The sequence below is a fragment of the Gopherus flavomarginatus genome, chromosome 9 (genome assembly GCF_025201925.1).
Source record: "Gopherus flavomarginatus isolate rGopFla2 chromosome 9, rGopFla2.mat.asm, whole genome shotgun sequence".
NCBI classification, from domain to species: Eukaryota; Metazoa; Chordata; order Testudines; family Testudinidae; genus Gopherus; species Gopherus flavomarginatus.
This window is the reverse complement of record NC_066625.1, coordinates 15,771,435-15,796,706: the sequence shown is the minus strand read 5'-3', so window position 1 is coordinate 15,796,706 and position 25,272 is coordinate 15,771,435. Positions and strand designations below refer to the sequence as shown.

General features: G+C 39.3%; 2 protein-coding genes across 13 annotated transcripts in view; both read left to right on the top strand.

The window, feature by feature from the left end:
• Positions 1–100: 100 nt before the first annotated feature.
• PMS2 (PMS1 homolog 2, mismatch repair system component) lies at positions 101–19,489 on the top strand. Of its 4 annotated transcripts, none has more exons than XM_050966718.1 (15): positions 101–215; positions 1,612–1,751; positions 2,800–2,886; positions 3,763–3,865; positions 6,151–6,334; positions 7,068–7,235; positions 8,865–8,935; positions 9,607–9,706; positions 10,657–10,741; positions 11,248–11,400; positions 12,128–13,034; positions 13,650–13,817; positions 16,871–16,971; positions 18,339–18,508; positions 18,870–19,489. In XM_050966718.1, exons 1-15 carry the CDS (start codon positions 196–198, stop codon positions 19,011–19,013), a joined length of 2,601 nt encoding a protein of 866 aa, XP_050822675.1. In that variant the 5' UTR covers positions 101–195; the 3' UTR covers positions 19,014–19,489. The 4 variants fall into 4 exon arrangements, with proteins under 4 accessions (XP_050822675.1, XP_050822674.1, XP_050822676.1 ...); XM_050966717.1 differs by having other exon boundaries at positions 8,838–8,935; XM_050966719.1 differs by lacking the exon at positions 18,339–18,508 and having other exon boundaries at positions 8,838–8,935; positions 18,870–18,984.
• Positions 19,490–20,971: 1,482 nt separating this feature from the next.
• Positions 20,972–25,272, top strand: part of LOC127057713 (radial spoke head 10 homolog B2-like) — a 60,008-nt gene continuing 55,707 nt past the window's right edge. For 7 of the 9 annotated variants that reach the window (XR_007776160.1, XR_007776159.1, XM_050966711.1 and 4 more), the window contains exons 1-5: positions 20,972–21,418; positions 22,349–22,712; positions 23,531–23,606; positions 24,188–24,256; positions 24,756–24,929. Coding sequence is in view for 7 of the 9 variants with exons in the window: in XM_050966711.1 (XP_050822668.1) it covers positions 22,456–22,712; positions 23,531–23,606; positions 24,188–24,256; positions 24,756–24,929 (576 nt within the window). In the remaining 2 variants the exon portion in view is untranslated. The remainder of the gene's footprint in view (positions 21,419–22,348; positions 22,713–23,530; positions 23,607–24,187; positions 24,257–24,755; positions 24,930–25,272) is intronic. The other 2 variants (XM_050966714.1, XM_050966715.1) reach the window with 2 other exon arrangements.

The window sequence follows — 25,272 nt, the reverse complement described above, 5'->3', positions numbered from 1 at the left end:
TAGGGCGAAGAGCAGAGATCTCTCTGCCGATTGGACAGACCGCTCAGCCAATCAGTATGCGGGAAAATGGAGTCTGCAAGAGTTGGGCTGCCGTGGGCTCTGTCCGAGGGGGTTTAACGTTGGCGGGTTGCTGGGCTGTGTCCGGGAGTCCTGCGGAGCCAGCCTGGCCGCTTGCGTGCAGGGAGCTGAGGCTCTATGGAGGCGACGGCACCCTGGTGAGGCCCGTTCCCCGAGGTGGGGGAGGTGCTGGTGACATGGAGGCGTCTGAGGGCTCCTCTCTCTGCACCCACCTGGAGGTGGCTTCATCTTCCCCCTGGGGGAGGCGCGCGCGGGGCTCTCCTCTAGCAGCGCGCGGCCCTGAGGCGCTGGCGCGTATGTCCGTGTCATGCCCCCACTATGCCCTTCTCCAGCCCAAACCTGCATCATCCAGTCAAACTAACACAGTAAGGGGTATGAGAGGGGTCTATACAAGCACGACTGGTGTGGAGAAGGTAGATAAGGAAGTGTTATTTACTCCCTCTCATAACACGAGTACTAGGGGGCCACCAGATGAAATTAGTAGGTAGCAGGTTTAAAACAAAAGGAAGTAGTTCTTCACACAAGGCACAGTCAACCTGTGGAACTCCTTGCTAGAGGATGTTGTGAGGGCCAAGACTACAACAGGGTTCAAAAAAGAACTAGGTAAGTTCATGGAGGATGGGTCCATCAATGGCTATTAGCCAGGATGGGCACTGATGGTGTCACTAGCCTCCGTTTGCTGGAAGTTGGGAATGGGTGACAGGGGATGGATCACTGGATGATGACCTGTTCAGTTCATTCACTCTGGGGCACCTGGCATTGGTCACTGTCAGAAGACAGGATACTGGGCTAGATGGACCTTTGGTCTGACCCAGTATGGCCGTTTTTTATGTAGATGCTTCGCTTGGTATGTCTACAGCAGTGCTTTTCCTGTCAATGTCATTAATCCACCTCCATTCGTGGCAATAAATAGATCAGTATAAGAATTTTTCCATTGAGACAGGTGTTCCTACTTGGGAGTTAGGTTGACCTATGACTATGGTGATCATAGGGTGAAATTTTTCACAGCCCTGAGCAATATAGGTAAGTCAATCTAATTATTTAGCTCTGGTCTACAGTAGAAACATCAGTATAGCTATGTCTCTCAGGGTGTGAAAAATCCACACCCCTGAGAGACATATCTATACTGACCTAACCCCCAGTGTAGACAGTGCTAGGCTGATAGAAGAATTCTTCTGTTGATCTAGCTATCACCTCTCAGGGAGGTGGGTTACCTATATGGATGGAAGAAGCCTTTCTGTTGGTGTACGTAGTGTCTGTGCTGAAGTTGTGCTGCTGTAAATGTTTTAAATATAGACATACCCTTAGTCTGTGGTAGGTTAGTACTGGGTTCATTCACACTCCAGCTTGCTGCAAACTAAATGTTTGCGCAGACAAGCCCTAACACTCATGAGACCCTGCACTGTAGCTGGCAGCCTCTATTTACTTGGTTCTTAACTCTGTTTTTAGTTGCTATAATTGTGGTGAGGGAAGTAGTACAGAATGATAGCAACCTTTTTCACATCTAATCCATAATTGCTTTTTTTCTTTTAGTGCACAGCCTGCTAAAGCCATCAAGCCTATAGACCATAAATCAGTTCACCAGATCTGTTCAGGACAGGTTGTACTGAATCTAGGCACTGCAGTGAAGGAGTTGGTGGAAAACAGTGTAGATGCTGGAGCTACTAATATTGGTAAACTTGTTATTTTAATTTCATGTGAGACTAGCGCTTAGTACTCATGTACTGCTTTGTAACTTCTAAGTGCTCTTCACCTGCAAACAGTTTAGAACAAATGACCAAGTATATTTATAGCTATTTTACAGGTGGGAAAACTAAGGCATAGAGCACTTGGGGGTCCCAGTTCTACAATTGGATCTGTGGAGGCTATACTACTTTATTTCTATGCCTGGGTCCAAAGTGGATTTGCCTGATATTATATAAAATTAATGGGATTATTGTTGTATAAAATTAAGCATGTGCATAAAAGTTTGCGGGATCAGGCCTTTTTGGAAGCTTGCTGCAGCATGTCCTACGCTGCTAGAAAACCATATGTAATCAAAATCTGACATAGAATCCAGCTGACATGGTTACCACCATTTGATGGCTGTTTGGTGGACTATCAGGAATTAGTTTGGTTTAAGTCTAGTTCCCAATGGACAATTTTCCACATCACAAAAACTACAGCTATAATTAACATTAACTGATACTCTTATTAGAGAGACAAGGTTGGTGAGATAATATCTTTTATGGACCAACTTCGGCTCGTGAAAGAGACAAGCTACACAGAACTCTTCTTCAAATCTCTGCAAGGAGGCCAGGGATCTGAATGGAGATGGAGACTTAACTATTAATGTGTCATGTGTGAAGTGCTTCCTCCATGTCAGAGTTCAGACACATTATTAACAAAGCAGTGTGAGGAAGCTTGTGCTGCTGCTTATGCTTAACCTCTTCCAAGGAATAGGATTTTAGTCTTCAGGCTGGCAACTTTTATGAGCAGAAAACTCCAATACATGCATGCAAATTTAAAAAATTGAGCTAATCTAGCAGAAAGCACAGGTTGATTTGGAATTGGATAATTTAACTCTTGAAAGCTGTGAATCTTTTTTTTTTTAATTTTTAATTTGATTCAGAAAACAAATGGCTATTGAAGACTTTACAATGCATATTGACTTTGTGGTGCTATTCATTCTAAATACTGCATGTGAACACTGAATGAAAATCAATCTTTTACAATTTTTAGACCTAAAGCTTAAAGATTATGGAGCAGATCTTATAGAAGTTTCAGATAATGGTTGTGGAGTAGAAGAAGAAAACTTTGAGGGTTTGAGTAAGTTGAATTCTTCACACTTTGTTTGAGAATATTTATATTATATATAAACTGTGATTTATCTGTCAAACTGATAACTGCAGTGAGAAAACTACTACTTTCTTATAAAATTCCCAAATTTAATCTCTTTAAGAGATTACTTAACCCTTCTAGAATGACAGATGTTCTGGCCTGGCCAGAGTTGCGGTAAAACTAGTTTTATTGTCCATCCCGGTGTCATCATAGTTCTGATATGTACACGTGAGAAGACCTGGACCTAATTATGCGTGTCTTCAAGTGGAATGAATAGTGTGTGGGGGGGGGAATTGTTTCATATGCTTATTCAAAGTCTCAAGGAAATTTTGATTCATCTGTGTTCATTACTCTTTTATGTTCACTTTCTTTAAATGTTCAAGCAGTCACATTTTACAAGCATAACTATTAAAGAAAAATGAATTTTAATCTTGAATACTTGCTGAAAGCGAGCTTGAAATTGTATATTTGACTGTAAAATTTGCAATTTGTAGATTTTAAGTCATCCAAACAGGAAGCAGAAACAATACTATATGATGTATTTAACTAACCAACACTTCAAAAATGGCAAATATTCTCAGCAAACTGTTTGCAAAGAATCTGCAGACCAAAATGTATTCACTGAAGGAATACATAATTTGGAATTACATTGGAGAATTTTGCAGATTATTTGCAAGCAGGAAACAGGGAAGAATAGTGAATAGTTGGTTAATTATTTACTTGACTCTACTATAGTTACATAAAAATATGGTATAAGCATCAACGTTTTCTGTTTCTTTGGGAAGATACAAAATATACCTTCATACATCAATGTCATTTTGGAAAGATGTGATGCAATTACACATTTTAAATACATTTTTTCAGCTCTGAAATATTATACTTCCAAGATACAAGATTTCTCTGATCTAATGCATGTTGGAACATTTGGATTTCGAGGCGAAGCTCTGAGTTCACTGTGTGCGTTAAGGTAATAATACTGTGCTTCATTAGTTGAAAGCTCCATGTAAAGATTCCACATGAATGCAAAAATATGACTTCAGTGATTAATGAAACAAAGCTTTGGAAACTTTTAAATGGGTTATTTCTCAACTAAAAAAGAACCCAATTATTTGTTTTTCTCCTTTATCATCTTATTTTTTAACTGGGTAGATTTGTTGCAGTTAAGACCTCGCTGCAATACAAAAATAACAGTTAAATTAAAATATTTATTAAATTAATACTTAAATAATGCAATTTATTAGTGATCCAGACCCAGCAAGTCTGGCCTGGATTTAATTGTGTTATAACTGAGTTAAAAACAAGTTTACCTTAATCTAGTAATTTGCCTATTTTAAATAATAATTTTGTAACCCAATTACAATACACGTGGATGAGATCAAACTCTGCTGGGTCTCATGTTATTCATTTGAACTGCAACCAATTAACAATTGTTAAAATGTATTGTTTTGTTTTGTACAGTAACTCCTCACTTAATGTTGTAGTTATGTTCCTGAAAAATGCGACTTTAAGCAAAACAATGTTAAGCGAATCCAGTTTCCCCATAAGAATTAATGTAAATGGAGGGGGGAGGGTTAGGTTTTACAGGAAAAGTTTTCACCAGACAAGATCTCTCTCTCTCTCTCTCTCTCTCACACACACACAATCAGTTTTAAACAAACAATTTAATGCTGTACACTGCAGTGATGATTGTGAAGCTTGGTTGAGGTAGTGAAGTAAGAGGGTGGGATATTTAGCAGTAAGGCATCCCCTGGGAAGTGATGAACTAGCACTTGGCTGAGCCCTCAATAAGGTAACTCATTGTTTTTAAAGTAACCTCAGACTCTACAAGGCAGCACAAATGGAGGGAGGGGAGACAGCATGGCAGACAGAGACACACACCCTGTGTGTGTGTGTGTGTGTGAGAGAGAGAGAGCTGCGCTTTGTCCCTTTAAGTACGTTGACCCCATTATAAGTACATTGCCTTTTTAAGTAGATCAGCAAGTTGAGACAGCAGCTGCTGCCAGGAAGCTCCCTCCATCCTGAGCCCTATCCTGTCCCCCCGGCTCTAGAGATGGGGTAAGTGGGGAGCAGGAGCGGGGTGGGTAGGAGCAGGGGGGATGGGTACACCCTGACATTAACCTCCTTCTTTCCCCCGCACAACAAGCAGGAGGCTCCTGGGAGCAACTCCAAGGCAGAGGGCAGGAGCAGCACATGGCTGTGGGAGAGGGACAGCGGAACTGCTGGCAATTGATAGCCTGCCAAGGGCAGCTGCTGCACAAGGAACTTAAGGGAGCGGGGAGCTGATAGGGAGCTGCTGGTCCACCCTGGTTACAAACCCCCACCAGCTAGCTGAAATGGGTTGCTTTCTGCAAGCAGTGGACAAAGCAGGCGGCTGCCAAACAACGTTATAAGGGAGAGTTGTACAACTTCAAATGAGCATGTTCCCTAATTGATCAGCAACGTAACAATGTTAACCAGGATGACTTTAAGTGAGGAGTTACTGTATAAATATTCTATTCTACATATTACCTGTCCAGGAAGAGAACTCCAGTCACTAGGAAAAGGCAGATGTTAGTAATGGGAGATTTGATCATTAGAAGCATAGATACCTAGGTTTGCGATGACCGGGAGAACCGCATGGTGATTTGCCTGCCTGGTGCGAAGGTTGCAGATCTCTCGAGGCATCTAGATAGACTTATGTGTAGTGCTGGGAGGAGCCAGTGGCTGTGGTACATGTAGGTACCAGTGACATAGGGAAGGGTAGGAGAGTAGGGAGTCTGTACAGGAGGGATGAGGTCCACCTAAACCAAAGTGGAACCAGACTGCTGGCACTTAACATAAAAAAGGTCGCAGAGCAGTTTTTAAACTGAGAGATGGGGGAAAGCCGACTGCTGCAGAGGAGCACGTGGATCGAACAGAGACTTCTCTTAGAGGAGAGTCTATTGATAGAGATTCTCTAGGTTTTAGTCAGGAGGAGAGGATGGAAGAGGATAAAGTAGGGGCCAGATCAGACAAGAAACATTCAGATAAAAAAGAATCCGACGCATCAGAAAAGGGCAGACAAATAATGACAAGTTTTTAAAGTGCTTGTACACAAATGCTAGAAGTCTAAATAATAAGATGGGTGAACGAGAATGCTTCTTGTTAAAGGATGATATTGATATAATAGGCATCATGTGAATAGAAATACCTGAAGTTTTCGGTACAGTAGACTGGATAAAGAAAAGCTACTGTTTAGTTAATAATCCTATTGGTTCTTTTTCCTTCTTCCAGTGATGTTACCATTTTTACTTGTCACAAATCTGCAAAGGTTGGAACTCGTCTGGTATTTGATCACAATGGAAAAATTACTCAGAAAACTCCTTATCCACGACAGCAGGGAACAACTGTTAGCGTGCAGCAATTGTTTTATACCCTGCCAGTGCGGCACAAGGAATTTCAGCGAAATATTAAAAAGGTATAGTGAACTGGAAATTCTGCTTTTAAAAATGTGATAACCTGCAAATCTAAATTTTTTAAAAAATAAATACATATAATTTAAATCACAATTCTTTCCTTTATATCTTAGTATAACACAGTGCTAGAAAGAGTTGATTAGCTCAGACATTTTTATTCTAGAACTTTCAACGTAAATAATATGTGGTCTAAGTAAGGTTCTTTTCTTTTCAGTCTAACTTCTCATTAGTGGTACTAACATTTACGTTTAAGTGTTGGATTGATGCTTCTAAATCTTGCATACTTTTTCATCTGTTGACTCTATATCTACGTTATATTATACAGATCTTTGTGAAATAATAAAATGGACTCTCCCTTTTGCCTTATGTATTTTGCACAGATTTTATGTAGAACTACAGTGACAAAACTTTCAGATTTGAAAAAGCAAGCAAGATAGGAATGAGCATTGCATAATTAAAATGTGAAAATGTAGTGTTTTAAACTACCTACTTAACATATATCTAGTAAATATGGTTTGATCTTCCTCGTATTTTTCGCATGTAAGATCAGACTGTTTGCAGCGTTCCTGGAAGTTGCAGCTGAATCTCAGAATAAAGCTATACAAACCGGTTTGGAAGTGAGGAAAAAAATGTGATGTACACAAAGATAGGCTATCCTATTTAGACATTTTAAAAAATCTATTAATGTGTTTTCTGTTTCATAGAACTATTCAAACTTTTTTGTTTCTTTAACAGGAATATGCAAAAATGGTCCAAATATTACAAGCGTACTGTATCATTTCAACAGGCGTTCGAATTAACTGCACCAATCAGGTTGGCCAAGGGAAAAAACACTCAGTGGTGTATACCACTGGAAGCTGTAGTCTAAAGGAAAACATTGGAGCAATATTTGGCCAAAAACAGGTAATACTGTAGGAAAGGAAGAAAAAGCAGCTGCAAGAATGTTAAAATCTAATTAAATACAGTATGAGTAAAGATGCCTTATAAACCATTATGCAGGAAGCTGTCTTAAGGTATAGGAGGAAGGATGTAATCATCATTGTGCTCTAGCACACCCAATAGGTTGAGTAAGGCAAGAGAATGCAGTTTCCACAGATTGTGGTGTTTTTCTTGTCACAGTTTTACCTGCTTTGCAGAAAGAGAAATACAGAATGTTGGGACGAGCGTAAATCTTAATACCTCAGTTCAGACTGGTTACATTAGTATTCTAAGAAGTGTTTGAGATTAAGGTTTGTCATTTGTTCATTTTTGTGATATGTGGACCATAAGTGGTATCTCCAGTCCCGAAAAGCATAATTATAAAAATGGTGTGGTGTGGAAGACTCAGTGTGCAGGGTGGAAAGGAGAAAGATGTCTGAGTTTTTGCAATCCTTCACTATGAAATTCAGAAGCTTATTTTTTAAAGTTGTAGTTTATCTTCCAAATTGGAACAGCAGTCAGCAGATGTAGACATTTGCAGCTTAATGCATAATGAATGTTTACTATAACTAAATCGGTTATAACTGTCTGGTGGAAAGAAGTAGCAAAAGGAAGACAAAAGCAGTAAATGCACTCTTGCCCCCAACCCTATGTCATAGCTGCCAAGCATTTTTACTACATTAGCAACCCCACCAGCCAGCCAATCTGTGATATTGTACTAAGTATCTCCTCCTGTTGAGGGGCCCCTTTGTGCTATCCCTGCAATGCTCCCAATCCCTGTTCCTCCTGAGAGTGAAAGTCCAGACCCAAAATTTAATTGGATGTCCTCCATGGATCAGTCAACTAAGATTCTAAGTTACATGTATCTATTTATATACTACTTCACCTTTAGACCAAAGTGCTGAATGCAGAATCCAAAATAGAAAAAAAGTAAGTGTGTCCTAACTGAAAAACTACATGAAGATTTTATTATTGAAGAAAATTATATCTGTGTTTCAGGTAACTTGTGTTTCAAATGGGATGTCTTATCAATTGTATTATCATTCATTCAAAACATATGAATTTATCTGATGACTTCTTCTGATATGGCATGAATCTTGGTTGGATCATTTATGGCTAAGAAGTCTGAAGCTGAACAAATAATGCCATTTTTTTCTGTCTTAAATAGGTTTAGTGAGTGAGTGTTGGCATGAAAGGGAGAGCAGAACACTTAACATTGGAATTGTGTGTCAAATACAGGTTAAGAGGGAGAGTTCATTAGGGATTTATACTTTTGCATATGCTCTTTAACAGTGTAATTATACCCTTAAACACACAGCAGGTTATTTCCTTCATTCAACCTGGCCAGCCAACTTTTAAAAAATATAATTACCACATGCCAAGTTGGTTGTGATCCTGACAATAATAAAACAAGGAACTGAAAAGAAGGCCATAGCTATAATTGTTTAATCAATTATCATCCTTCTGACTGAGTTCAACTTTAACAGAGGCAAAAATGAATGAAAAACCCCACTGACTTTAAATCACTAAAATGATCTTTGATGTTCTTGCACCAAGGAATAGCTATGAATTTAAATTTTCTTTCAGTTGCAAAGCCTCATTCCCTTTGTTCAGCTACCTCCTAGTGAAGCTGTTTGTGAAGAATATGGCCTCCACTCCACTGATATGCCACAGAATCTTTATACGTAAGTAGGAAGCCAATGCTGTCAGTATTTCCATGTTATAACTTAGGACTATGATGTAACCAGTTAAATGTATGTGGAGAGGGAGGGGTGGGGCTAATATTTATTGGCTTACTCTAATTTTGACTTAATCTAATATTCTGCTGAATTTATCACCACATTTAGTGTTCTCAATAATTATACATTTTGGGTCAAATTGTGCCCTCACTGAAGTCAGTGTGAATGCCTGGGTGTAAGACAAGGTAGGATATGGTCCAACTTTAGTAAAGAAGTTCTTTGAAATTAAAAAGTGCTAACTTTCTTAGAATTAATAGAGGTTAATATAGAAGAGATTTGTGAACAGCCGTATAAATGTTTGGGTTTACCGTGTCCTCAAAATCAGTGTCACAGTTGACTCTCTTTGAGGTAGAGAAAGCATGAATGCAGCTTTTTCCGAAGTCAGCGAATACTGCTCTTTCAATTGGCTGGAGAGCTTGCTAGCGGTGAACTATTAGCCTTTGCTAAGCTCGGATGAGAAGCAAAGCCACATGTAGGTATTTACTGAAAACATGTAGTAATTTTGGCTTTTAACCTCATCAGAAATGTTCCTCTATAGAACTAGCATTGATTCTTAAAAGTTTCTATTCTTCCTTTCTTCTATTGAGCCCTACCCTTACAATATTAATATTAAACAGTATTACAGGCTTCGTTTCCCATTGTGATCATGGTGTTGGAAGGAATACAACAGATAGACAGTTTTTCTTTGTCAATCAGCGACCATGTGACCAATCAAAGGTACAGTTCTTAATAATATCGCTTATAGTTAGGCTTGGAAGGATTAGATTTTTATCAGTAGAAGCTGTTAACATTGATTCCATCATACACAAACCAATAAAAAATAATCAGAATTTACAGATAGAAAAATGTTGCTTGATAACTTATTAGAGCATGATTTAAAGATATTTACTTCATATATTTTGACAGTTTGGGTTTTAACGGTTATAAAGCTTTAACTTTTTGAATCTCAGCCTCCACTCTTATTAAATAATTGTCTGATCTGCCCCATAACTTTCTGCAACTGTGAAAATTTAAGTAGATCAATATCTAAATAAATGCTTAAGACCCCTAATTTTGTATAACTGAAAATTTTAATTGATTAAAAATTAACCCAGGGTAGTGAGTTCAATCCTTGAGGGGGCCACTTAGGGATCTGGGGTAAAATAAGTGCTTTGGTCCTGCTAGTGAAAGCAGGGGGCTGGACTCGATGACCTTTCAGGGTCCTTTCCAGTTCTATGAGAGAGGTGTATCTCCATATATTATTATTAAAAAAATACTTAATTTTGACACTATTATTGATGTTTATTTTTATTTTTAAAAAGCAATTTCTGCCAACCCTACTTACAGTTGCTTGATTTTCTCGTTTCTCTTTTCCAGTCTAGACCTAGTAATGGTTGTTACTACTTTTTCCTTTGTATTGATCTAGTAAAGGAAAGGTATAATGTCTGGTGGTAGGTCAAGAGTCCCAGGAAACGACCAGATTGGAAACTTGTACATATAGGTCTTATCCTGCAAATACTTACTCACTTTAGCCTCTTTATCTACAGTGGGACTATTCAAGTGAGTAAAGGTCTAGTCATGTGAATAAGGATTTGCTAGATCACACCTGATGTTTGTTTATTACTGTATTAGATAACATGTATCAGTAAAGAATAGAAGCAAGTAATGGTATCACTTGTTCTGTGCAGATTTCCAAAGTTGTGAATGAAGTTTACCACATATACAATAAGCACCAATATCCATTTATCGTTCTTAACATTTGTGTAGATTCTGGTGAGTTCTTCTAATCAATCTCCGTTAACCTTTGTAAAATGCTAGAAATAATAAATATGTAACATATGTAATTGCATAGCTTTGGAATCATTGGGGTTTTATGTAGCTTTTGGACTTACTAGGTGAATAGTAGTTATTGTGTTGTGAAGATGCTTCCGATCTGTAATTGGAACATGTTCTATTATTGTTTGTACACTAACCAGAAGTAACTTTCTATGCCAGTCTAGACCAGGGTGAAAAAGGCAGTCTGCTGGGTAGAATTAAATATTGGGGAACTTAAAATATCTTACAATGCAGAAGCTGTATTTTTCACCACCGTTGCTGAATCTGCAGGTGATTTAGCAGTGTTGTGTTTGCAGCCATATTACCCATATTACCAGTGGCTTTGATCTTACTCTGTGAAATAAAGAGGGGAAAAATAAGGGAACTTCAGTCCAAGGATGGAAGGAACAAAAATTTCTATAATTTAATCTGAAATATACTTAATAGCTTTCCTTTATTTTTAGAGTGTGTTGACATCAATGTAACTCCTGACAAGAGGCAAATTTTACTGCAACAGGAGAAAGTTTTGCTAGCAATTTTAAAGACGTCTCTTGTGGGAATGTTTGGTAGCAATGTTAACAAACTTAACATCAATCAAAAACTTCTGGATATTGCAGGTACATTAATGTTAACTGTGGAAGTCACCGTGGGTGTGGCCGATGTTGGAGAGCTCAGAAAGATGAAAAAGATGTATTTTTTAAATTAACTTTCTGATAGCAGGCATATTTGCTAATGAAACAGATAAGCTTATTACCAGATTTCTAGTCCACAGTCTGTAGTCAGACTCCAGCAATGCAGAGTATGTTGTCAAGATTGATCTGAACTTAGTTAAAAACAAAAACAAAAAACCCACCACACACACACACATCATACAAAAGCTTTTCAGGCTTCCTTTATACATCATAAAAAAGCAACTTTGGGTTGCTTGGCTAGACAAACCTAGTTTCTTCTTTATATTTTCCTTTCATTGCCTTTAAGTAAATTTGGTGCTAGCCTATTTGCATCTCAGGAGATGATGAAGTCCCCTAATTATCCACTGATCAGGTGTAGCACAAGCATATGTGGTACCAGGTTCCTCACTGCCCTGCGTTGGATATGAGATTTATGTAAAAAAAAAAAGAAAAGCTACTGAACAGCCATCAAATTGTAACAGCTTTCAGCATTGCTAACCAGGGTTACATTCAACCTGGTGACATCTATAGTGGCTTGTTACCTATCTCTCCCTCCCCCCGTTCTTTGTCCGGTCCCCCAAATAAGTCATTCAGTCCCCAAATGTTCGATGTTTTTTGTTTTTTAATTGCATTTAATGAAAATCTACAATTTTCTCCATTCATATTTTATTAGGTAACTTCAAAAAGATAGTAGCAGAAGAAACAGAAAAGCCCCAGACAGGAGTGCTGCTTGATTCTGCAGCCCAGAATCCAAGGGGAGAAGAGAAAAGAGCAATGACTATTGTCAAATTAAGAGAGTCATTCTCTCTCCATCAAATGACAGAGAGCAGTTTTCAGAGCCCTAGCAATGTCAGAAAGCAACACAACTCCCTGGGGAAGAGAGAACTTAATACTTCAAGTTCTGTAAAGAGTCAAAAGTCCATCTCCACCAAGGAGTCTGAACATTGGAGGCAGATGGACTCAAATACATACTCAGTTACTAGCAGAGATTTGAGGAAGTTAGAAAATGACACAGATTCTGGATGTGGTAGCACCTCTGCAGAGTCAAATGTTGGCTTTAGTACTCCAGAAGTTGGTATCTGCCTCAGCAATGAAAGTGCAGGCAGCTTACCTGAAGAAGAGTTCCTTATTTCAAAAGAGGAGCTTCAAAGTGTATGTCTTGAAACTGTCAAACTTAGTGAGGAATCATTGGAATGTGATGCCAAATTTTCAGGGGCTGAACATGAATTGACCCAAATGGGTGAACAGAATGAACGGAGTGAGTTACCTCATCAAGCCAATAGTTTTGCCCCAAATGTGAAGCGTTTTAAAAGTGAGCAAGTTAATTTAAAGGCAGCCATCTGTCCAGAACTGAGAAATGCTGAGAACTGTGCATCAGCGCCACATGTTGATGTACCAATTGAAATTAAAAAGAAAACTGTGCCACTTGAGTTCTCTATGAGCTCTTTAGCAGAAAGAGTAAAAAGGCTAATACAGCAGCAACAGAAAAAGGCAGAAACACAGAATTATAGAAGATTTAGAGCAAAGATTAGCCCCGGAGACAATAAAACAGCAGAGGATGAATTAAGAAAAGAAATCAGGTATTTGCACCTTCTTGTTAACTTATGTTAACTAAATGATAAACAAAGTTGATGAAAAATATATGTTAATAGTATTTACAAGAAAGCTTTGATTTGTTAATGTTGGAGATGTAGGTTTGTATATGAATGATAAACCTACATTACTGTGTTAGCACCTTTTTGGCAATTTGTTTCATCAGGTAACTCAAGCTTCTGCAAACATAGGTCCATGTAGAATATGGAAATGTGCATAATAAACAGTTAGTGCCACACATTTCATAAACTACTCTTTAGTAATAATCTGGAGTATGTTGATTGGTGTATTCAAAGAAACACCACATTTATAATTATTGAGGTATTTCTCTGGTGGTATTCTACTGTGTGGAGCCCAATTTTCATGTTGCCTCTTCTAAAATACTGTAAAGTTTGGGGGTAGAGCAGCTTTGGAGATGGACTGACTCAGATGGGGACTGGACAGTGAGGGTCTGAGACAGATATTCTTGACAGTAAATATTTTGGTTGTCAGTGGTGTGGACAGGCCTACCCTTTCCTATTGAAAAGGAGGCAGATAGCTCTTAAATCTTTACATATGAGTTATCATAGTTTGTAATCTGGTTTTTTTTTTTCTATATGCAGTAAAGAGATGTTTGCAAAAATGGAAATCATAGGTCAGTTCAATTTAGGTTTTATAGTAGCCAAGCTGAACTCTGATCTCTTCATAATTGACCAACATGCTACTGATGAAAAATACAACTTTGAGATGTTACAACAGCACAACGTTCTCCAAGGTCAGAAGCTGATAGCGTAAGTGTCCTTAGTGTGTTACTGTTAACATTGGCTTGAAACAGCTGGAACCTACTATAGTAAATGGATGCAGTGAAACTCCACTTCCAGTGAAATACATTGTAATGCTCTGGAACTTTCAGTGTGCCAAGTGCAGTTTTAGTCATGTTGAACTTCTGTATGATGGGTTGGAACCCCCCCTCCTTCTGGGATGCCACCTGATGTACTGGGGTTTCATGAGCCCGTCCAGTTCCACCAGCCTGGATTCCCTCTCTCTGCTTTGCAGAATTAGGCTCTCTGGCCTCTTGCAGCACACACACACACAGGTAGGGCCACACCCAGCTGCAGACACAGATTGAACTCAGCTCTGTGTGAGAGGATTCACCCATCACTCACGTGCACACCTCTTTTGGGGAATAAACTCAAAATAATACTGTCTTGCACTGTATAAAAAGCTCATAAAACATTCACCCTCTCCCTCAATATGAAGAGAGAGATGCACAACTTCTTACCCTCCACCTCCCAGTTAGTTAGAAATTGCACAAACTGGGATTAATAATAAACAAAACAAATTTATGAACTACAGAAGGCAGATTTTAAGTGATTATAAGGGATAGCAAACAGGAGAAAGCAGATTACTGAGCAAATAAAACAAAAGACACATACTAAGTTTAAGATCTTACAGAGAGTGGTTTCAAGAAGTAATTTCTTACCCTAAATGTTATTTTAGGTAAGTTGCAGAGTTCCAGTAGCTTAGAGTTTCAGTTATTTCTTTTTACAGACTGGACCCCTGTCTCAGTCTAGACTCACCCCTCCCTTTCCCTTCAGGTTAGTTCCTTTGTCTCTTCAGGTTCTTTCAGCAGTCCTTCTTCTTGGGTAGGCAATGGAGGAGAATCCAGATTAATCCCTCCCCAGCCTTAAAAGGGATTTTCCTAAGGCAGGAAACCTTTGTTTGATCCCCATCCCCCTACAGAGGAGAAGTACTGGCAGTGTCCAAAGTGGTATTTTGTATCAGGGTGTTCTTATCACCTGACCTAGTAGTGTCTCAGGAAGGAGAGAAGGTGATGGGTTGGATCACAGAAACCTCCTCGGGGTTGCCAACTGATGTGTCAAGACTACTTCTGCCCCTGCTTTCCTGCCCTGGCAGTTTAGGACTTCAGTGCCCTGCCTGGTTTGAGCCAGACCCAGGGTCTCAACCACATCCCCTAACAACTGTAAGCTTAACTGAAAGCACCTTACAGAAGTGTTTTTTGTCTTTAACACCCAGATGTTCAACTCCCAATGGGGTCCAAACCCCAAATAAATCTGTTTTATCCTGTATAAAGCTTATACAGGGTAAACTCATAAATTGTTCGCCTTCTATAACACTGATAGAGAGATGCACAGCTGTTTGCCCCCACAGGTATTAATACATACTCTGGATTAATTAATAAGTAAAAAGTGATTTTCATTAAATACAGAAAGTAGGATTTAAGTGGTTCCAAGAAGTAACAGACAGAACAAAGTGAATTACCAAGCAAAATAAAATAGAACACACAAGTCTGTATCTAAGAAATTGAATACAGATAAAAACCTCACCCAGTAAGCTTCCTTTTACAGACTAGTCTCTTTCTAGTCTGAGTCCAGCAATCAGTCACACCCCCTGTAGTTACTGTCTTTTATTCCAGCTTCTTTCAGGTATCCTTGGGGGTGGACATGCTCTCTCTTCAGACCGCTGAAGACCCAATAAAGGGGCTTCCCAGGGGTTTAAATAGACTTTCTCTTGTGGGTTGAGACCCCCTCCTCTCTCCTATGCAAAGTGCAGCTCCAAGATGGAGTTTTGGAGTCACACGGGCAAGCCACATGTCCATGCATGACTCAGTTTTTACCAGCCAAGCCACATTCCTGTGAAAGATCAGACGTGGATTGGCATCTTCAAGTTCATGTTGGCTTAAGTGGTTTTTGATTGGGCACTTAATTTGCACTTCTCTCAAGAAGCTGACCAAATGCTCTGCTAAGCTAGTTAAAATCAAGCAAGTATACAGCCAATATTCCTATCTTCAAGTACAATAATGATACATGCATACAAATAGGATGAATAGATTCAGTAGATCATAACCTTTACAGAGATATGTTACATGGCATACGTAGCATAAAACATATTCTAGTTATGTCACATATACAATCATAAGCATATTCCATAAAGCCTTATAGGAGGCACCGTCACAGAGAGATTAGTATCTTCACAGTCTTATTCTTTCTTCCTAATGGCCCATCAAGGCTGTGATGTCCGGTTGTCTGGTGGGTATCAAAATGTTGTAAATAACGTGAGAAATGCCTTGAAGCTTAAGGGACAAGTTTAGCTGAAGATTAGTGCAGAATCTTAAGTAAATATGTCAGGAAAGAAACATTTGGTATGGGCATTTTATAGAAAAGTCTAGCTGGAATCTGACAGAAGGGAAGCATGCATGAGGAAAGGAGAGTTTTAGGCTTCAGTATATTAAAGCACTTAAGCACATGCTTAAAATTTAAGCATTTGTGTAAGTACTTCGGTGAATTGGAATTACAGGAACAGATTCAAAGTCCTCAAAGTCAATCAGAGTCTGTCCATTGAATTCATTTGGCTTTGGATCAGGACCGTAGAGAGGAAAAGACAAGCCAAATGCTGGTACTGTGTTTCTGCAGTTCTCTAAAATTTTAAATTCTCCTTTATAGCTGTTGTTATGGCTTGGCAGTTGCAGAACTAAACTTCTGCTGAATTTCAGCGTTGGTAACTCTATTAGAATTTTGGAATTTTTTAAGCTTAATGCAATGTTTCACAGGAATTTTAATAATCATACTTATGTAGCACCTTACATATTCAAAATGTGTTATCAATATTAATTCCTACAACACCCTTTAAGATAGGTCAGGCTTACTCTCAGATGTGCTGAACATAAGCCTGGGTAAAACCCAGAGAAACTATGGGGACATGGTTAAGGACATAGTGCCTAAGTGTCAGAGCCAGAATTTAATTTGTTTTTAATTCAGTTGTCATATCACACAACTTTGTAATTTGGCTTAAGATATATATTTAATTTTTTCTTCTCTCATAGGCCACAAAATCTTAATTTAACTGCTGTAAATGAAACTATATTGATTGAAAACCTGGAGATATTTAGAAAAAATGGGTTTGATTTTGTCATTGATGAAGACGGTAAGTTGGATCCAGACTCACTAGAACTAGAAAAGTTTACAGTTTTCCTCTTCTCACTTGGTAAACAAGATTAAATTGATATAAGTTGCCAGTAGTATTGCAAAATATGGTCTTAAATATTGATGTGCCATATTCAATGCATACCATTTTTCTTCTATGATTCTTGAAAATATTTAATTTAAGAAACTGAAATGATAAAGAATTATATAGCGGTAAATAAACCCAATGGCCTGTGATGGGATGTTAGATGGGGTGGGATCTGAGTTACTACAGAGAATTCTTTCCTGGATGTCTGGCTGGTGAGTCTTGCTCACATGCTCAGGGTTTAGCCCATCGCCATATTTGGGGTCAGGAAGGAATTTTCCTTCAGGGCAGACTGGCAGAGGCTCTGGGGTTTTTTTGCCTTCCTCTGCAGCATGGGGCATGGGTCACTTGCTGGAAGATTCTCTGCACCTTGAAGTCTTTAAACCATGATTCGAAGACTTCAGTGGCTCAGACATAGGTTTGATACAGGAGTGGGTGGGTGAGATTCTGTGCCCTGCGTCGTGCAGGAGGTCAGATTAGATAATCATAATGGTCCCTTCTGACCTTAAAATCTATGATTCTATGACTCCTACAGTAATTCTTAGCATGTGGTAGTGACCTAATAGACCCAACTGCCACTCCAAGAGATATTGCAATAATAAAACCCTTGTTGGAATAACAGGGTTACATATAGGCACACAAATGATCTGATAGAGAAGAGAACTAACAGTTGGGATTATTGGCTTCTCTTTTTGGCCCTAGTACTAACTTGCTCTGTGGTTTTGGGCAAATCACTTAACAGCTAAGGGCATCATTTTTTTTTCACCTGTAAAATGGGGATAATACTCATTTATGTCAGAATCTCAGAGCAAAAATCACTATGTAGTGTAAAGTATTGTGTGCCATAGAGGAAAATGTCTGTTATCCCTTGTGGCATTTTTCAAGAATATACAGGCCAGGCCATGCACCATTATGCATTTTTAATTTCAAGGGTTGTTGTTTTTTTGTTTTTTTTCCCCTAAAATAGGGATGCTAATTATCAAACTTTTACAATCTAATTATTTTTAGTTACACAGCTCCAAAAATAACTTTAGATAGTCAGCTCTTTTAAGCTGTCCAGTTTTTAAAATGTTAGAATATTTGTAAAATTAGAACATCTCTCAAAAGACTTTTTGCTAACTTAAATTTTAGTACTCATGTAGGGATCATTATGGATTGACTTATGGAAGGAGCACATTTAAATTCTTACTTCTTTGTCAAACAATAAACAAAATGTAATGTTTACTTGCATTGATAAACTGTTTCTCTATTAAATATTTTGCCTTTTTAAAAAAATCTTCCAGCTCCTGTAACTGAAAGGGTTAAGTTGATTTCCTTGCCAACAAGCAAAAATTGGACTTTTGGTCCACAGGACATAGAGGAGTTGATTTTCATGTTAAGTGATTGCCCAGGAGTTATGTGTAGGCCCTCCAGGGTCAGACAGATGTTTGCTTCTCGAGCTTGTAGAAAATCTGTAAGTGCTGCATTTTATGAATATTTATTATACACTGTATATGTAATTGGACTCTATGTTGCTAGTGGATTTTGGCACCTAACATCCTTGGTCCTGATCCTGATCTTTTGTCCCAGTGTACATCAAGAGTAACTTCACTGAAGTCTCTAATTATACCAGTTCTAGTACAGCTAAGGGCAGAATTGGGCCCTTTGTACATGGTCTTAAATTAGATTTTGATTGTCCTGTAGGTCTCTTTATTTTAATGTCTTGCACAGTATCTTGTCTGCTGTTGTAATTGGAGAAGTCCAGCTTTTGTGCAGCAATTTGCCATAAGGGAGAAAGAAAATATTATTGTTAAACTTTGTGTTTTTGTTCACAGGTGATGATTGGAACTGCACTTACTGTAAATGAGATGAAGAAATTGATCACCCACATGGGTGAGATTGAGCATCCTTGGAACTGTCCCCATGGAAGGCCAACTATGAGGCACATAGTCAATTTAGATATAATTTCTCAGGAATAGCAGACCCTTGTGTGTATTTTATTAGTGTTTTTTTACTTTTAATTCATTGGCAATGTTATTAATCCACTTCTCTTTGAATTACAGATTTTATCATGAAACTTTTTTTTATTTTGTCAAAGAAGTGACAGTTTTAGCCTCCATTTTATATATTTAAATTTACCATTTTGCATATTTAAATATTACCTGAACAACACAGGCATCCTGTAATCTTTCTTTATTACTCTTCTATAAAGACATATCAGAATTTACGTGTAAATACATTCCTTTTGTCATGGCTGGCCTTGCATATTACATTTTTTTTTTTTAATTTTTTTTTGGCAGCTGAGATAAACTTTTATATGGAAGTTTAAGACTTTAGGTGAACACACTTTTTATAGAGACTGTATTATGGTATGACAAAGTAAAATTATATATTGTAGGCTATAGTGCCTCTTGTGTAACATTTCAAATAAATCATACTTGTATAGGTGAAAGTATTTTCTCTTTTCACTATTAATTGCAATTCTGTGTCAAGGTTTTTCTGATGTTCAGTTTAATGTTTAGTAGTGAGAAACATTAAACACTCGTGTTAAGGAGAGGATGAAAGAATTGTGTACCTCTGACATCCACCTCTGCCTCTTAAACAGCATCTTACTGAGCCTTACTCCATAAACATTCTTTCAAGAAAAGATTCCTTTTCTGAGAATGAAAGCAAGCAATCATCTGACCGCCCCCCCCCCCCATCACCAATGGTAAGGAATGAGGAAGGCCATCCTCAAATTAGGAACTTCTTCCACTGTAGAAACAAAGCAGTTATTATATTGGTTACTTTGGCACCAGGAGGTAAAATCCTGGGTTTATTGAAAGTTAGTGACAAAACTCTGACCTTGGTGGGACCAAGAAAAGTGTATTTTTGTTTAAGATCCCTGTGTTATATGCGATTTTTAGAGGAGGGAGTTTGCAACTTGCTTTTGTCCTTGCTAATGGATTAGCACAGGGGTCGGCAACCTTTCAGAAGTGGTGGGCCGAGTCTTCATTTATTCACTCTGATTTAAGGTTTTGCATGCTAGTAATACATTTTAACATTTTTAGGTCTCTTTCTGTAAGTCTATAATATATAACTAAACTATTGTTGTATGTAAAGTAAATAAGGCTTTTTAAATGTTTAAGAAGCTTCATTTAAAACTAAATTAAAATACAGAGCTCCCCCGGACCAGTGGCTAGGACCCAGGCAGCATGAGTGCCACTGAAAATCAGCTCGTGTGCCGCCTTTGGCATGAGTGCCATAGGTTGCCTACCCCTGGGATAGCATGTGGAAATGCAAAGTAGAAGATGTGCATTCTCTTCCTGGCTATATTATTGAATTGTGTTAAGTTGGGCAGAATCTACTTAAATCTACCTCTGTTCCTTGGTTTCCCTGTATGTGATGTGGGCATGATGCTGTACCATGAATAAAGTACTCTTGAGCTTATTAGGGGAAGCGCAGAACAGCTGCTAAGTATCCAAACGTCTTCCAAAAGGCAGGCTGAGGCCTAGAGCCAGCTTTCTTTACTGTAGTACCTCCTGTATTGCAGAAATAATCTAAAACCATCATGGTGGTGCAAAGAAACCAAAAGGAAACAGTGGGTCGGGGCCACTAGAAGAAAAATACCTCCCCTCGTGCCTGCCTGTGCTGCAGTCCCTCGGGTAGGAAAAACATGTCTCCGATTCTGGCATGGGCATTACTGCCAGCTGGGAGCCAGAGGCGTTGGGAGCGGAGGGGCCATTCCAGCTTGCAGGCTGGGGCTGCTGTACTAGGCGCGCACAGCAAAGCCGGTGCGGCGCCCCGCCCGCCGGAGGGGGTTGTCTAGCCCATGACTTGGGGAGAGGGAAATTGGCGGCGGTCCCTTTAAGAAGATGAGTGAGTGGCTTCCTGCCCTGCTGGCGGTTACTATGGTTACTGGCGCCGGGCGTAGGACGCTGTGGCAGGAGCCGGAGAGACGGGCCCCGAAACAGCTCGTCCTCGCCACCCTCCGGTTTGCGCAGAGGAGGCCCCGGGCGTTGGCCGGAACCCTGGGGACCGAGCAGGGGGGGTCCTGGCTCCCCGCTGTGTGGTGGGCGACCGAGCCAGCGTGGAGAGGAGCCAGGAGCCTCGTGCTGCCGGGCCAGCCGTCCTGGGGGCTGCTAAACGCGCCCGCCGGAGACCCTCGGGCGCAGCTGTTCCTAGGCATCCCATATTGATTTTTCTTCCCGGTTTGTTGTGGGTGCTGGGGGACAGAGAATCCAGTGATGAGACAGTCGCCTCAGGTGTCTTTGCAAATGTAGCTGAGGAGCCGGGGGTAAATTGCCATCTCCTTCTAGAGAAGTTTTCTAGCTTGGAGAAATTAGTCTCAGGAATCTCCACACCCTGCTAGCTGCAACAGAACCGCAGCTTGGGTTTGCAGGAGGTTTGTAAATTTTCCACCATCTTTTGAACTAATACAATTTTACATTTGCTTTAACCAGATACCCCTGGCGGTTTAATGAGTGTGTTTTTAATTGCCCCATAATCATTCCTACCTAATAGAGCATTTAATATCACTGCCTTACAGAATCAGGAATAATAAGCCATGCAGATTTAACCACAAAACAGTGGGAGTCATGATTCTAGACAACCACATTGTTCTGTGATTTTTCACATAATCCTTTGGGGTCACAAATACGTGGCATTACCTTATTTCCAGAAACTGTCATGTTGTGTGTTACAGGTATCAGGTGAATCTGTAACCCATTATTTCCCCAAAAAGTATTAATGGAATCTAGTGCATTCCTGCCACCCCTTGTTTCCCTAGAACAGTGGTTCTCAACCTTTCCGCACTACTATATCCTTTTCTGATTTGTCTTGTGTACCCCAAGTTACAGTTCAGTTGGTTACACAATCGGACATCAAAATACAAACATGTCACAGCACACTGTTATTGAAAATGCTTACTTTCTCATTGTTACCATATAATTATAAAAAAAAATCAATTGGAATATATTGTACTTACATTTTAGTGTATAGTATATAGAGCAGTATAAACAAGTAATTGTATAAAATTTTAGTTTGTACCGACTTTGCTAGTGCTTCTTATGTAGCCTGTTGTAAAACTAGGCAAATATCTAGGTGAGTTGATGTGACCCCTGGAAGACCTCTATGTACCCCTTGGGGTATGTATACCCCTGGTTGAGAACCACTGCTCTAGAAGCTCATGAAACATCTAACACTTCTACTTTAAATACTTTTAGGAAATGGTTGCAATTACCATACAGAAAAAAAACTTTTAAAAATATTGTTTTTAGAGGCAATGAGGGGAGAGAAATTAGATTTTTACCATGTTTGCTTTTTCGTTTTTCAGTTAAATGATTTCAGATTCTGAAAACTAAACTTCTGATGTAAAGAATAGGCAAAAGAAGCTAAAGCCTTTTGTTCAGAAAAGCGTAGCTTTGAGGCAATTCAGTGGCAATGGCTAAAGATAAGAAGAAAGATGGCAAAAAAACAGAGAAGTTAACACTTGCCCCTCCTCCTCCACCTGATACTTCATTTGAAGGTAGTTCTTCAGTGCAGCTGTCATATGTCCAGACATCATTGAATCAAGCAGAGGAAGCACAAGCAAGCTCTTTAGAATCCCAAGAAGAATCAAAAGAGATGGAAGAACCTCTGATCCAAGAAGCAGCTCAGTATTATGAGGAGCCTATTCTAACTCAACTTATTGTAGAAAAGTATGTTAAAAACATGTCAGTTTAGTTAAAAACACATCCACTAGCTAAGGATTTACTATTTAAGTACCTGTGGTGTGCTTGGTATTGTACAAAACATACTCATGGACATAGCTCCTGTCTTGTGAAGTTTACAGTCTAAAAGGCAGATAGACATCAGACACAAATGCACTGCAAGACAGGGTAGTGGTAACTAGAATGTGTGTGTATGCACAAAGTTGTCTGCTCCATTTAAGACCCACTGTGTAGTAGAACACCAGCAGACTGGCTGTGCAAGGGGTGTTGGCATAAGTTACTGAAAAGAGGGTGCCAATGGTGATGGGCCCATATTATCAGAGTTCAAGTGGCCTTAATACTCCATAATAGTAGTGCTTATTGTGGATGGAGAGCTGTATTGCAGCCCTGTGCCCTGGCTCTAGATTCTTGCTTCCCCATCATAAAGCCTGATTCTTCTTACTTTATTTGTGTAAAATGAATTTCACTGTAAGTGTACATGTAGTTTTCTATATAAAGTGAATACACTAGTGTAATTACATAATACTTGGTGCTGCTTAACATTTAGAGTGAGGTGCATAATGTGCAGAGGGGTGCCCACTTCCTGCCAGTACTTTGGTCTTGAAATGGGAGCAAGCCTGATGTTCCACCCAGTAGCAAAATACAGTATATGCTTTCACCCCACTTCTTCCAGAATGGAACTTAACAGATGCTAACAATGTAATTTGGCTTTTGTCGGAAAGTAATTAGTCATTATTTTTTAACTTCTGTTTCTGGTTTACTTGTAGTGATTTGATTATTTCATCGTTAGTTTGTTTTCTTTGTAGCTATGAAGGAGAAAAAGTCCATGGATTATATGATGGAGAAGGTGTAGCATATTTTCAGGGAGGAAATATATACAGAGTGAGTAGATCAGCATTCTGTTTATGGGTACATCTTTGGCAAGGCACTTAGGGTACAACTTCAAAGCCTGTGGCAGCAAGGCTCCATGCCTGGGTCAACAGACTTAGGCTTGTGCTATGATGCTAAAAGTAGCTGCACAGGCATTGCAGCTCAGGCGCTGAAGCCTAGGGAGGGGGGTTTGCATGGGCTTCAGTGCTTGAGTTCCACCCTGATCTCCAAGGTCTACACAGCTATTTGTAGTGTGGTAGCACAAGCCCGGTGAGCCTGAGTCTGTTGACTCGGGATTGGAGGCTTGCTGTGTAAATGTACCCAAAATGTAATGGGAAAATTCTTCCCCTAGAGGAGGACATGCTGCTATTCTCTTTGACTTCATTGAGAACTGCACATCTAAATTTTGTGTGTATTGAATAGTGGATTCTGTAGTTTCTAAGGGCTGCTGATATTCAAAAGTTAGTTCTTTTAGTGCTGATAGTTAGCGGGGAGTTAATTAAAACATGTTACTTCTCCTCAAACTACTTAATAGCTATAGACCTAAGTTGTGATAAAGGAATAAAAACAATAGTATGTGTATTATTTTGAAGGGCATGTTTTCCGAAGGACTCATGCATGGACACGGGACTTATACATGGGCTGATGGAGTGAAGTATGAGGTAAAGTGCAATGTAAATAATTTTAAAGTATCATACAGCTGATTACAATCTATACAAGCAAATTATAGGAAAGCATGTAGGTTAGATGATTGCAGGTGGCAATAGCAAACTTATTGTATTGGCTGTGTATTAAATTTAAAGAACACACAAAATGTACCTAGAGTTAGTTGTGTTTTTTCCTGTTTGTGCACTGTTAACAGGTGCCTTTCCCAGCTTGCTCTACAAACACAGTGCATGCACTGTAAAGTCCAGACTTGCCTCCTTCCTGCGGTTTGGCTTTTTTACAAACAAATCAACAATAAAATAACATACTGTGCAACTCAGAACTTCTCCTTGGGCTTGGCTGCTCCTAGGGCCCTTCCTTCAGGACAGCTTAGCCCATACCCTACATACTGTCTCCCGCAAACGTTTACTCTCATCTCCCTTACAGCCAGGAGGAGTAATGAGTATACTACTGTCTCACTTGAGAGAGTAATCAATTTATAATTTAATCTCCTAGGGGAATTTTGTTAAGAATGTGCAGATGTGTAATGGCAGTTACACATGGCCTGATGGCAGCATGTATGAAGGAGAGGTGAAGAATGGAGTCAGACATGGCTTTGGCATTTACAAGTGTGGCACCCATCCAGTTTCATACATTGGCCAATGGTGTGAAGGCAAAAGACATGGAAAGGTAAATAAGAAATGCACTGATGAACTTATCATCTGGACCAGTGACATCTGGGATCAAAGTCAATACAAAGGGTTAGCACAGGGCTTCTGCATCATTTATGTGGGGGATTTAAGTGGGACTCAACTGGTACATAAACTATGAATTATCCTAATGAAATATGTCTGATGTAGCATATGTTAATTAAAATGAGTGGTCTTGGTGGGGCAAGGCCTTCTTTTCTGTTAAAAGGGATGCATTGTTTGAACACCCCAACTTTCTGCCTTAATATTAACTAGTAAATATATATGTTACCTGCCCTTTTAGGAAGCTCTAGTTAGATGATGACCAAGCTGATCAAGAGGCG